Source organism: Xiphophorus couchianus, chromosome 2 (genome assembly GCF_001444195.1).
Source record: "Xiphophorus couchianus chromosome 2, X_couchianus-1.0, whole genome shotgun sequence".
Lineage (NCBI taxonomy): Eukaryota > Metazoa > Chordata > Actinopteri > Cyprinodontiformes > Poeciliidae > Xiphophorus > Xiphophorus couchianus.
In genome coordinates, this window is record NC_040229.1 from 27,898,724 (window position 1) to 27,913,076 (window position 14,353).

General features: G+C 39.0%; 1 protein-coding gene across 1 annotated transcript in view; it reads right to left on the reverse strand.

Moving 5' to 3' along the window:
* Positions 1–8,271: 8,271 nt before the first annotated feature.
* Positions 8,272–14,353, reverse strand: part of LOC114150675 (ethanolamine kinase 1) — a 30,637-nt gene continuing 24,555 nt past the window's right edge. Inside the window, exon 8 of the mRNA XM_028027278.1 lies at positions 8,272–9,705. Within this exon, the coding sequence (XP_027883079.1) occupies positions 9,624–9,705 (82 nt within the window). The 3' untranslated portion in view covers positions 8,272–9,623. The remainder of the gene's footprint in view (positions 9,706–14,353) is intronic.

Below are 14,353 nucleotides of genomic sequence, written 5' to 3' on the forward strand. Positions count from 1 at the left end.
TGTTCATGATCTTTACGGACAGAATTTTGAGGCGCAGCAAAAGTGTTGAGGGGATCCGTTTTAGTGGCCTCCGGTTCGGGTTCCACTTTCTTTTTCTCCCTTTTTTTGCAGATGATGTGGTTTTGTTGGCTCCATCGGACCGTGACCTCCAGCTCTCCACCGGAGCCAAGTGTGAAGTGGCTGAAATGGAAATCAGCACCATACTGAACAGTCTTGTCACTAGAGCACTTTTTTTGGCATGTTGTTAAAAGAAGTTTAACTCATAGGAATGGCTTAAGGGTCAATTTAACTGGTTTTGAACTTTTTAAAGCCTCTGTATATCCGTCGTCTGTGACTGATTATGTTAATAAAGGAGGGGCGAGGGGGAGTTGGGGGGGGCAATGAGCTAACAAAGAAAGTTAAAAAAAGGAAAACATGGTTTATAATATTCAACACTGGGGTTTGTCTATGTTCTGCCTGGGTGTAAAAACAGGCAACACAGAAACAAAAAAAAGTTTCACGCAGTTTATTTTTACCCAATTCTTAGGTTGGTTTGGGACGTAAAACACTCAAAGTACGTATAAAGATTTAACGAACTTGCTAAAAAAAAAAAAGTTGCGTGTTTCTGGTCAGTGAAAGAGGAACATTAGACTAAAGGAAAGGGAGTTATACTAGGCTTACCTTGGAAAACAGTCACTGGGATGCTATTTCTAGCTGGAAACCTGCTTGTGTTCCCATGTTGCCTTTTGCACCCTGGTTTCTTCAACTCACACCTGACTAGTGCGAGTCTGGGTGCATCTGTGCTATATTTAACCTGCTTTAAGGAAAAAAACAGTGCAGCTCTTTTATAACACTTCAGACTGCATCCAAACCAGCTCTGTTCAGTCCACTTTAATCGAACTCCGGTTCGTTTGGGGACGCGTGACTCGCCTCTGGTCCGCTTCCAAACTTGGGTCTCGGTTTGGGTGAAGTGAACTCTGGTGCGGTTCGAATGTGTATGTGGATCCAAGTGGACCGGAAAAGGCTCCAAAGGTAGGAAGCAGACTACAGCGCAGGGCATGGACCTTACCAAGCTCTGCCCACAACCGACCTGGTGGCCACAAGTCTCTCAAACAAAGCCTCGCCTCGCGGCGCGTTGTTTCTATGTAAACATGGCGTCTTCCACTTCGGCTGATTCTCTGCAGTGTATTTCTGACTCGATTAGTGCATCATTTCTAAACTAAGACGTTCATGTCATCTTTTTTGGATGAGATCAAGGTGTTTGAGCCACGCAATGCCTCCAACATTGAGCACGTCACAGCAAAATGCTTTCGCTCGATGAGGAAAACGGCAGATCCACACACCCTCTACATCAATATAGCTGCGGACAAGATCACTGATGCCTATTGTTCTTGCAAGGCTGGGTAAGTCGGGCATTCATCGTTTTGTAGGTTACTTTTGAAACCACTGGGTGATTCCTGTGGTTTGTTGGCAGATGTTTGAGTGTGCCAAGGCCTGATACACTGTACTTGGTGCTAACGTGGCTAACATGAGTAACAGTTTAGTCCAAAGCCTTTTCTGCTAAAATAAAATCTTTAGTGTATGTCAGATACAGACACATTGCATATTGATCTGTTTAGCTAACGTAAGACTGTGTAGCAGACAGGCTTCAAGGTGTAGAAGTTGTATCAGTTCTAACATTATGCTGTACTTAGCTAACAGGAAGCTAAGTGTGTTTGTGAGACAGTCACGCACGTGACCACGTAGAATGGGCATCAGCCAATGAAAAGCGGCCCCTGTGGTAAGGTCCACTCTGGGTAAATGCAAACAAAAGTCTAAGAAACGACTCGTCTTTTACCAGAGACTTAAAAAAAATCCTGCAGCCGCTAAAATCTGACGCCACTTTTGCGAAGGAGGAAGTTACGCTTATGTCTTCTGAAGTTTTCGTTTCCTTCAGTGGTTCTGGGTGCGGCGCCCCCACAGGCGAAAGTGGGAACAGGTTTTTCTATTAGTTTCGTGTGTTTGACAGAGTGCAGTGTGAAGGCAAACCGTTCCAGGTGAAAATATAACAAATGTTGAAGTAATTCTTTCCAGTTTCCAACATGTAGAGGTTTCTCCATTATTGTGAATCAGTTGAGTTTTCAGAAATCTCCCTGATAAACTCTGAGGAGCTCTGACATTGACAAAAAATGGGGCAAATATTAATAATCACAATAATTACCTGGCCAGCCTGTGATGGTAAATATTTCTTTCAGCTCAGTGATTATACACACTTTGAATTTACCTTCCTTTCTCGTGGCTCTGCCATGTGTGGGGATGATGAGGTATAATGACACCTTTCTTCATGAAAGCCGGCTGGACGGGGGCCTCGAGGCAAAAACCCACGTTTTGATTCTTAAAATCCACACTGAAGAGCGAGGGGGAACCACATCCTTTCTTTTCTCTCTTCGTTTACCTCTCCTTAGCAGTCGGCCGTGTAGATCAAGAGAATTGTAAATTGTAAACACAAAAGACGGCTCCCTTCATGCCCCTCTTCTTCAGATGTGTTGAAGGGGCATCAAAGCGGAGCGGCCATGGTGCGGACTACTTTGGGTTTGTGGTGCTTCAGCATTCATGCTCGTCAGTCCAGATGAGTTTAATTGGCCTCACACTTTGTCTCTGTTCGGCTGACAGTGAAGGTAAAAAGTTGGCTAGAATCCTCCATCACTCTGTGCTTCAGCCACACTGCAGCGTGGTGCCACCAATGTCATTGTTGTCACCGTTACGTCACTCCTGTTTTATTTGATGCGAGAAACATGAAGCCAAGCAGGTGAGCGCTCACGCTGCCCATGGATTAAAGGGGCAGCATTATGTAAAATCTACTGTTTTGAACCGTACACCATGTTCTGATTTTATTCCCTCATTGTTGCTTTGATTCTTTAATGCCTGTTTGAGAAATCATTTCATCTCCATGGCAACCATTCAAGTGTGCAAAATGCCTGGGTGGACCTAGCTCTGCCTTCGAGGACAAAGCTCCTCCTTGGAGCTACAACTTTCCAAGCTTCCTCCCCACTACTCCCCCACTGAGCTCCTTCAGACTAGCCAGCAGCAATTAGCAGTTCCACAACAATGTGGGACTGCACATTATTGTAAGAGCTACTTCTCAGTGAAACTCTTTAATAATGTTAAAAAAAAAATTCAAAGGACCAATGTTGTGATTTCTTCCTGAAGGCGGAGTTTCAGAAAGAGCAGAAGTTTCTTAAAGAGACAGAAACCCAATTTCAAGGTGCCATATTACCAAATCAAATCTCTTTTAAGTCATATTTTATAATAATATGCATACATATTGTATATATATATATATATATATATATATATATATATATATATATATACCAATTTTATAACAATTGAAGGTAACAGTTACTGGACATTTGTTTTTTAAAATGATTCTGTGAAGCTAGAAAACACATTATATTGGCCCCTCAAAGGATATAGACAGGATAGGATATAGAAAATTCAAAAGTGATAAATGTTGCTTTTATGATTTATTGGAGAAAATGCAAGAAATTCTGGAAACTGATCTAAAAGTAAGAAAGTGACAGTCACTGAATGAGCATCACTTTTAACATGTCAGGGATTTAAATTATCTTCCAGGTCGTATGGAAATATAAGAAAAACATACGTGTTGCCAGATTTTATTCCCCTGTAATATTTGACTTAACTTCAAATTCAGGTCAAATTCACATTTTAAAATACTCAATTTGAAATTGCTAAATGTTGTTGTGATTCATATCATCGAAGTTTCTTCCAATAGTCGTAGGTTGTGCTGAAGGATCTCCTGTAGAGGTCTGCATCACGGCAACTCCAAATGAACCTCTGACTGAAGACGCTGTTGTTGTAGAGCATGCTCGGGTTTGTCTGCAAGTTTGTTGATTTTGGGAAGAGTTTTTCTTTGCACATCAATCTACACATTGATCTACAGGTAAATGTAGAACAATCTGCAAATTAATGAGGAAAAACACATTAAATCAGGTTCTAGCCGCACTAATGGGTTTGTCAAACATGAAGTGATTAAGAAAATCATTTTAGCTTGTTTCACAAAAACCTTTCTGGTAATAATTGTAATTTATTTATTTTTGTTACAGGCATAAAAATCAAAATTTGTCTTTACATAAAGCAAACACTCACCTTTAATATAGGTTGGTGTTTTCATTTTTACCGAGCGGACAATGGCAAACCTGCAACAGGTTTTATTCACATACCAAAGGGTCAGCATCCTTGGGGAGCTATTCAACAATATTCAAACAGCTCATCAAAATTACCTGAATAAAAAAAGATTGTGTTGGGGAAGAAAAAAAAAGAAAAATGAAGGAAATTGCTTTGACATTTTCTGGGTTTCCTTGTCTTTGAAGCGCTGCATAGCGGCATATACTTATTTTATAATGCAATTAGAAATGAAAAAAAATAAAAAATCTACAGCACTTTCTCGACAAAATAGGCGACGGACAAAGGACAATTTTCTCTTTTTTTCAGGCAAAGTCCTTGGGTCTTTGTAAGCGCATTAGTCCTGCTAATTAAATATTATATGTTAAACGAAAAATGCCAGGATGAAAAGCAGCTGGATTGTTTGACTCAAAGACACGGCGGCAGCCTTGATGAGTGGAAACTGTGCGTGACCATGAGAGGGTAAAGAACGTCATTGTTCCCGGTTGTCGCTTCATTTGACCCATCATGATTCTTTCTAAGAATTCAACAATGCCCATTCCCCCTTTGTGCTTCGTTCACAAGAAGAAACAGTCCAGCCCGGAAGAAGGAGAGGCCGTCACGTTCGCGTTGGAAAGTGGCGCGTGCTTCGTTTTGCTTTACATGGAAATGAATTGTTGTTCAGCTAAAACATGAAGACGTTATTTCCTCAAAGACCAACTAAAAGGCCAACGGGTCAGAAAGACAAACTGTTCCGTCCAGGTCAATATATATATATATATATATATATATATATATATATATATATATATATATATATTGTAATGACGCCAACACTGCAGATGTAGTCCCGCCAACAGGGTTTATTAGAAATAAGTACAAGCTGCTATTTCTGAGGCTGCAGCTCACGCCTCTAACAAACGGGCAAACTCAACTGTTAGCTTCACTGCTAACTCTCCCCTGAACTCTCCCCCACTTCCGGTCCTGGTACTCCGGCTCCACCGATCCCCCGCCCACATGACGGGCCTATCACATGTGAGAGGGAGCCAGCAGAGTCAGACAGGGGAAGCCCATAACACTACATATAACAAAAAGGATCACATTGCAACTTATAGCAAATACAAATAACCGTATGAACCCCAGAACTAAAACACAGAATCGTTACACTATCGTTACACTATATATATATATATATATATATATATATATATATATATATATATATATATATATATATATATATGATGCAAGCCGAAATAAAAATATCGGTCTCTTAACTCACGTATTGTTGTTTTCTTTGTTCATTCTAAAGAAATGAGAAAGCCATGAACTGGTCTACTTTGGCATTTTGAGTTATTTACAGATTCTAAGCTTTCCTATAATGTCAAACTCAAAGAAATAATAAAACAAAGAAGTTGTTCTCAAGTGTTTTGTGCATTAATAACATTTAAGGCTATTTGTGATTTAGAAGCACAATTAAAGGAAAATAGGCTTTAGTTGCTTTTAATACAAACAAAAATATAATAATTTTCTGCATTGTTAAAAATAATTAATCCATTTCTATAATTGTATTTATTTATTAAAATTTTTTGAATTAAATAAAAATAACAATAGCTGCTGACCTGAAAGCAGAGCATCGTCCATTACCAAGTAAAGTCATTTAAAAAACCCAAGGAACAGTTCTGACTATTCCCACCGTTCGAAGGAACTGTTCACTAGTCAACACTCAGCAGCTATGACTCAGCTTCCTCTGATCATATTGTAGTCCTGGAGTTTTTGAAAGTTTCAGGCATAACTGGGCCAAAGGGTGCTAAGGAAATCCCCCTACACCTTTACACCACTACCACCACCCTAAGCTGTTGATACAAAGCAGGACGGATCCATGCTTTGGTGTGTTTTCTGTCAAATTCTTGCCCCGTCATCAGAATACTGCAGCTGAGATGCAGACTCAGGCGGATTACGTTTTTCCCAATTTGCTTCCGACTGCTAATGGCAACCAGTGAGGTATTCTGCTGCTGTAGCCCGTCTGCTTCAGGGTTTGGCCTGTCGTGTATCCAGAGATTGTATTCTTGATTGTAATGGTCATCAAGCCACTGTTTGTCTTCTTCTTGATGCCCAACAGCAGCTGATTGGGTATTTTCAATATTTTGGACCCTTCTCTGTAAACTAGAGATGACTGTGGTGAAAATCCCATCAGATCAGCAGTTTGTTACTCAGACCTAGCCTTTCTGGCACCAACTCCAATGCCACAAACGGTCCCTGAAATCCCCATCATCCCCATTCCAATGCTTGTTTTAAACCTCAGAAAATCATCTTCACTTTGCTCAGTGGCCTTAATTGAGGTGAGTGTAGGTCTGTTGGGGGACAGCTCATGAACACAAGCATGCAGAAGTCAGCATCTGTCTGCGGAGTCACTGGCTACAATGACTCAAGATTTTAAGAATGGTACGTAGAGGTCTTCGTGAAGCAGAATAGGGGTTCAATGGCCAATCAGCTGCAGGGATGAATGAGGGATCTCAGTCTGACCATGTGAAGGATGAGCGATGACTTGGTGCTTCCTGGAAACATTCCAATTGAGAAATTGTGTTGTTGTTGATTTCGACCCTTCGTGGAATCTTGACCAAGTTTTGTGCACATCTGCAATGGAAACGCAGCTACTTTTACCACATGCATACTCGATGTTAGCAATTTAATCCGATTGGCTGAGGCTTCCCCGTTTTGACTAGTTTGTATACTAAACTGGTCTTCACTGCACTGCATCATAGATAGCTGGAGTAGCTTAAATTTGATCTGTCTGGGACTGAACTAGCTAAATACGTATATGTCAGTTTGATCTGCTTGCCTTGTAATGTATTTTGACCTTTTTTGTGATTTGGTGCTACATAAATAAGCTGAATGGAGTTTTACAGAGTTTATGATGTACTCTGATTACTGCCACATTTAACAAATAAGTAATAGTAAGTACAGCTCTGCATTTAAATGGTTTAAAGATATATATATAAAAAAAGATATGTTAGATATGTCTTAAACACTCCTGTTTACATATTTTTCGATTATGTTACTCATGTTTCCATTTTCTATTAGGACGGAGCTCCAGAGTGCTTCACGGGTTTGTTTTTAGTATAATTTTCCAACGTTTTGTACCCTTTATCACGCGCCGACCTCTTTCTCCATAAATGTCAGGTCGTGCTCTGTAAATTAAATCATTACTTAAATGTAAACATTTCCACTCCTGGAAAAATAAAGTGTCTAAAACGTTAATAGCAGACAAGGTCATGCTTCACCTGTGAACGTGTCCCCGTCGTTTCTGCCTGGGGGAGGATCTGTGGCTGCGGTGGCCACACCAACCACATGAGATACGACTGCAGCACCTTTGATCACTGGAAGCCTCTTTTCAACACAGGCAAAAACACAGCTTTTCATTTCTGAAGCTCTTGGGGCCATAAATTAACAGAGGAAGAAACTCTAAGTGGGCTGTGTTGAGCCTATTAATCACGTTGCTCATTTATGTTTACTTATGTTATTATGTTTAACTTGTAGTTATCTAACCACAATATCTGTTAGTTTGAGAGAGGATGACCCCGGTTTGAAGACTACCAGAGGTTTCTTCGTGTTTTCCTTGTGGATGAACATATGAGCAATTGTAAATGCAAACTAATCTTAACCCAAAACAGTCAAGTTCCTGTGGAAGAGGTGAAAACGAAGTTCACAGTAGCTGCATTTCCATTACAAACGTGATCTTTGTCTTTATTCCTCCAATGTCGCATAAAATCCAACATGCTTCCATTAAATAAGAAACATAATTAAAATTACTCGCGATCCTCCTCCAACCACTTCCTGTTAGCTTCTTCTCCGTGGTTTGCGCCAGTGGCAACGTCTAGTCCTGTGACTTGTGCGGGAAAAAAAAGTGTTTCCGTTGCAGTTTTGCGAAATTAGCAGATATGAATATGGCCAAAAAATAAAGAAATAAAACCTCAACCTAGCACCAAAACCTGTTATCGAAAAGTATTTCCGTTAAGCAAATTGATGTTCCAAATATAACCAAGTCCAGATGACAAGCTGACAGGAGCCTCCCGAAGGCGGATGGTACCAAATTACCCTTTAGAAAAAATAAAATCCTGAGGCTTATTTTTAAAATTGCATCGTTCTAAATAAAGATCACGCTACAGGTGGAAAACGTTTTGAAACAAAATAATAAAACCAAGACATTTAAACAGGGATGATCAACTTTTAGAACGCAGTTGGTTACTTTAGCATCACATTGTATTTCTAGCAAAAACATAAACCAGAGAAAGAAAACAATACAAAAAAAAATGTAATTTGCAAGCAGTACACACAGATTTCTGCAACTTTAGCTAACTTTTTCTTTAATTACTTTTCCTAGCATAAATATATTTGAATCCTCCCTAAGTTGCTCTCTGTAATAAATGGAGAATGTGAGACATTCGGATAAATCAACTGTGATTTAAATCAACTGTGATTTATCCGAATGACTCACGACTCAAGCCGGTTCATGCTCTGCTGCCCAGTTTTTTCTAAATGCAGAGCGAGTCATAACAGCATAACAATAAAAACAATGTTTTAGGGCTAATTTTCTGGCACTAGACATAATGATAAGCATTTTCTGACACAGAAAAAAAAAAGACTATAATTGTAGCATCAATCTAGTTCTTGAAAGCTATAGTTTTCGTGGTGTGAATACCAACTTGTCAGCAAACAGGAATCAGCTCAACCACGGCGACTTTCTCTTCTCGAAGTGGCTATAAAACATAAAATAAAAAACCGTCAAAGATGCAACTACCTCAAATGACTTGTGCTGCCGTGTCGTTCGGTGTTTCACAAGAATTTCAAGCGCTCAGTTCGTATCCGATTTGTTTACCTTCTGGTAAATTAGCAGTTTGTTAAGCTGCGAGTTAAGACAATTTGAACGCTTTAACAATGCTCTACTCATTTCAAAGGAAGTGCTGCGCTACCTACAGCTGGGAAACTCTGGAAAAGGTGCCGACAGCTGCTTTACAGTGTGCTCTGAGGAAACGGAAAGATTTCCCAATAACTTCCAACTTTGACTAAGCTGACATGAAAACTTGTTTTCCATCAGGACTGTGGTACACGCTCAATAAGCCCACAAATAACCCTCTTATGGCTTTTATGATCAGGCTCAGTTTTTGTGGCTTCATGCAACTTGGCTGTGGGAACAATTAATGCTTTTCTGGCATGAGCTTTGTTTCAATTTGCCAAACAGGCTTATCGGCATAGTGACTGTGGTAAAATAAATATTCAATAAATCACGGCGATAGCAAAACACATTAAATCTCCCCATGGACTGAAATAACAAACAAAAGGAAACACTTTTACAGGCTGGCTCCTTACGTTTACGTTTCAGAAACGGCTTTTTTGAGTGTCGTAGCCTGTAAAAAATTAAATGAAAGATAAAAATGACAGCGGATGAGGGAGGTCGCTTCGAGGTTTAATTCAATAGTCTAGTTGGTTAACTGGCTCAGCGTCAATTCGAAGTATTCTTCTTTCTTCTCAAAGTAGTAGCTGAGTCGAGCGATGGCGTACCTGGGGACAAAACAGAGAGCAGGAAGTAGAAAACAAATTGTGACTGGATTGGGTTTGAATGACACTCGAAATACATCTTTAACCAGTTTCAACATTTTTTTGCATCTGCGTTGTTTTTATTGAGCACATCGACCCAGTTCTACCTCGCTCACCTTCTATGCTCCATTAATCTGGAACAAACTTCCAGAAAACCGCAAAACTGCTGAAACACTGACTTCCTTTAAATTTAGGCTGAAAACCCACCTGTTTAGAGCTGCCTTTATATTATATAGTATACCGATTGATATATTATCAATATATAACTCGCCAGATGATTTTAATTGTGACATTTGACAAAATGCTTGTTTCATAAAGTGATTTTTTTAATTCAAAGCTCTTTGAACAGCGTTGTTGCTAAACTACTAAACTGTGACTTTATTTTTGTTTTGGTTATTTCTTACATTATCTCTGTCATTTCATCACAACGGAGAAATCCAAACTTCAAAAGGACGTAAAAGGAAGAAAATACATACAATGAAAATAGACTACAAAGGGAAAAGACATATTTATATTATTTGACCAGTTACAGCGTATTTTAATAGATTATATAACAATTCTCAGTTTGACGCATAAACGCTATAAAAAAGTTTGGTGAGGGGCAAATTGCCTTACATATACTTACATATAAGTATCATTCACTTTTCCCTAAAACTAGAGACCATGAGTAATAAACTGAAAAATATGATCATTTAACTAAAGAACGTTTGGAATAAGTATTTATTAAATTGTCTTCCACATCTCTTCTTTGTTTTTATGTGACTTTATTCCCGTTGAAACAAAGTCACGTATTGTTTTGAACCTCAATGTTCCTCAATGCTCAGTTTTAACACAATTAAATAAAATTGTTCTGTTAGCAATAGTTTTTACTTTCCAGAAGTGTTTTGAAGTGTAAATCTTAAATCAAAGCTCAGTTCCACACAGGAATAAATTATGTTTAAATAGTTACAATATTTCATCAAAGCACTGACATAAAGGTACAGTAATTAAGCCCAGACTCAGCTTGTGTATCTGTTACTTACCTTGAGTGTATCAGTGTCATGTGGGCGTATTTCTATTGAAATCAGGGTTTGGAGCAGTCAGAAATTCCAGTAACAATAATCCCACAAATTTGGGTGCTAAATAAATTTTATTATCATCTGCGTGTTCAAATATCTCTCGATTTAAACGTGTTTTGAGGAATATGGTTGTTGTGAGAACGGCGTCAACAGCCTGAAATGATCCAATAATGACATGCTTCTCAGGTGAAGTCACACTTTTGGAAGAAAAAGAATAGCTGTTAAACTACATTAAAAGTGTTAATTAAGCAGCAAGTATTCAGAGTAGCTTCTTCTAGTTTAGCTGAAAGTCAGCGCCAAATGACCTTAAGTTTGGGGTCAAAACTCAAAAAAAGATCAGCTTTAAATTAAGTGATGTTATTAGATGTTAGCTGCTAAATGTTAGCTAGTTAGAAAGTGGCTAACTAGGTCAGCTTTAAACGAAATGATATCAACAGATGTTAGCTGCTAAATGTTAGCTAGTTAGAAAGTGGCTAACTAGGTCAGCTTTAAACAAAATGATATCAACAGATGTTAGCTGCTAAATGTTAGCTAGTTAGAAAGTGGCTAACTAGGTCAGCTTTAAACGAAATGATATCAACAGATGTTAGCTGCTAAATGTTAGCTAGTTAGAAAGTGGCTAACTAGGTCAGCTTTAAACGAAATGATATCAACAGATGTTAGCTGCTAAATGTTAGCTAGTTAGAAAGTGGCTAACTAGGTCAGCTTTAAACAAAATGATATCAACAGATGTTAGCTGCTAAATGTTAGCTAGTTAGAAAGTGGCTAACTAGGTCAGCTTTAAACGAAATGATATCAACAGATGTTAGCTGCTAAATGTTAGCTAGTTAGAAAGTGGCTAACTAGGTCAGCTTTAAACGAAATGATATCAACAGATGTTAGCTGCTAAATGTTAGCTAGTTAGAAAGTGGCTAACTAAGTAAGCTTTAAACGAAATGATATCAACAGATGTTAGCTGCTAAATGTTAGCTAGTTAGAAAGTGGCTAACTAAGTAAGCTTTAAACGAAATGATATCAACAGATGTTAGCTGCTAAATGTTAGCTAGTTAGAAAGTGGCTAACTAGGTCAGCTTTAAACGAAATGATATCAACAGATGTTAGCTGCTAAATGTTAGCTAGTTAGAAAGTTCTAAAAATGAGCATCTTGTCTTCCACTCTGTGATTGAATCGTTTTATTTGGTAACCAAGTGGCTGCTCATAGTGGCGGTGGTGGGACAGCTTCAGTGCTAATGCTAACCAAACAACATAGGAACTACTTCCTCACATACTTCAAAATAAGAATCTTGAGTATAGATAATAGTAAGGAATAAAAATCTCATCCTGAAAGAACAATAGTTGGAGTAGTTGTAATGAAGTCAGAAGGAAGTGGGATGGATTTCCTTTCCTGCAGGTGGATGAACCCATTAACAATTTAACACGTCGCCTGATAATCTCATGTATAGAGATTGGATCTATATACTAAAATCAAAAATAAGACATTGCAACTCCGTACTGTTTTAGCTGTGATGGGAATTTTTTTTTTCCTAATTTCAATCTCCTCTTTAAAACTCTTATTCAGTGCCTTTCAACACATCAGATGTTGAAGAGATTTGTTGTTCTAATCAGAAAAACAGACTAAAGGATGCTATTGTTGCTTTGTGAAGTAAAGGTAGGACGTCATGAATGTCTTTTCCTTTATTTTTATTTTCTGCCACCCCCTCCTTCCACTTTTGTTATGTGTGTCCTTCTTGGGTTTTGCATTTACAGTATCTCTTGACTATGTTTGGCAAGGTCTAGTTTAGTAATATAAGACTTTTTTATAAAATGCCTGAGGAAATACTAAAACCATTTTTAACACTCGCTGCGTTTCCATTACAAACATGCACACAACATTGCCGACAAAAAGCACAATTTCGGTGTGAAATTGCGGTGTTTCCATGAATTAAGAAATGAAATTAAAATCACCCATGAATAAGTTTGTCCATTTGACTTATGCAAAAAGTTGTTGAAAAACCACGCCGTACCGTGATCCTCCAACTACTTCCTGTCATCTTCTTCGTGGTTTGTGCTAGTGGCATCGTCCGTCCGATTGCCGATCACCTTATTTGTGTGGCACGAAAAAAAGTGCTTCTTTTGCAATTTTATGAAATAAACCAATACATCCGAAAACCCACCTAACGCCACCACCAAAACATTTTGACAAACGAGTTTTTTTTTAAAGTGGCGTGTTTCCGTTAAGCAAATGTCGCAGTCATCTGGTGAATGGAAACGCAGCTACTGTGTTAACCAGAAACTCAAAGGTTATTGTGATGTCAGAAATTCAGAAACACGCCTCCAGGCGTATTTATCTAAAGGGAAAATGAGCTGCTTTGTCTACACAGAAAAATGAAATACTTTTCTTAAGAATAAAGATCGAGGTCTCTGTTCTGTTTGTGATGTTCAGACTGTTTGTTCCTACAGCCTAGATGTTGTTTACCCGTCACCACGGATAGACACAGGCAAGGATGAACCCTAAAAGCAAAGTGTTATCTACCAAGTGAGTTGCAAGGTAATGTACAATAATGTTGTCCTTTATTGTGTGTTTTACAAAAAGTTCACGCGGGAGTTTTCTAGCCCGTGGTCGGCACGGTGTCTTTGTTCGCAGAAGTTGCGAATCATAAAACCGCATCGGGTCTTTGTTGGATTAAGTACTGAGTCTGAAAGCTTCAGAGGACAGCTTAACGGTGATGATGAAAGTGGTTTAGTGCTCGCTCCTACCTCACTGTGTTTGAGCGTCTCGATAAATCTGATGTCTGAGTACACTGTTGCCCTTGGCCATTATACTATACCCCTTTGAAATGAAGCGAAGTTTGAAAAGCGAAAGAAAATGGAGGCGCGGAGAGGAGTTGGTCCTTTAATTAGTGCTTTCACTGAACTCCTCAATGCCGAATCGGTTTTCTCGCTCTTACCGCTTTAGTGAGACAAAAAAGATAATTCAGACACATGCTTTTCAGATACTTGTGTGCCATCACTCTGCTGCCCTTCTTGCATTTTCTATGTAAAACAGCAATCTCTAATTATTGTTTCAGAGTGAGTCTTCTGTTGTCTTCTGCTAGTGGAATTATTTCCTCCTTGTAGTTCCTGCCACTCCAATCGGAGACCCTTCAACACCAAGATTATGACAAAGACACATGCTTTTGGTGCAGCCGAATATGTGCCCACAATACTGGGAGGAAGAACAATTTTTTTTTGGTATTATCCTGGCAAAACTCAGCAGGCAATTTTCACTTCCCTCATTCTGGTTTGGCGAGGTTTCAAAGGCATTTTTTTCTGGACAGGCTTAATCCGTTGAGAGCGGCGGGCTCCCGCGAGATGACTGACAGTTCTCTCGCTCAGACACAAACGCAACAACCAAGGTGTTGGAGTGCAATGAGACCTCATGATATTAAAACACCACAACAACTTTAGTCAAAGTGAGCCTTGTCTCGCAAAGCACTATCCGGTTACTGTCAGCATGTTGACTTTGTCTAGTGTGGCAGGTCTGAGGTGTCATTATTGGTATGTGCTGTAAAGAGGCGGTATTATGTGTTTTCCAG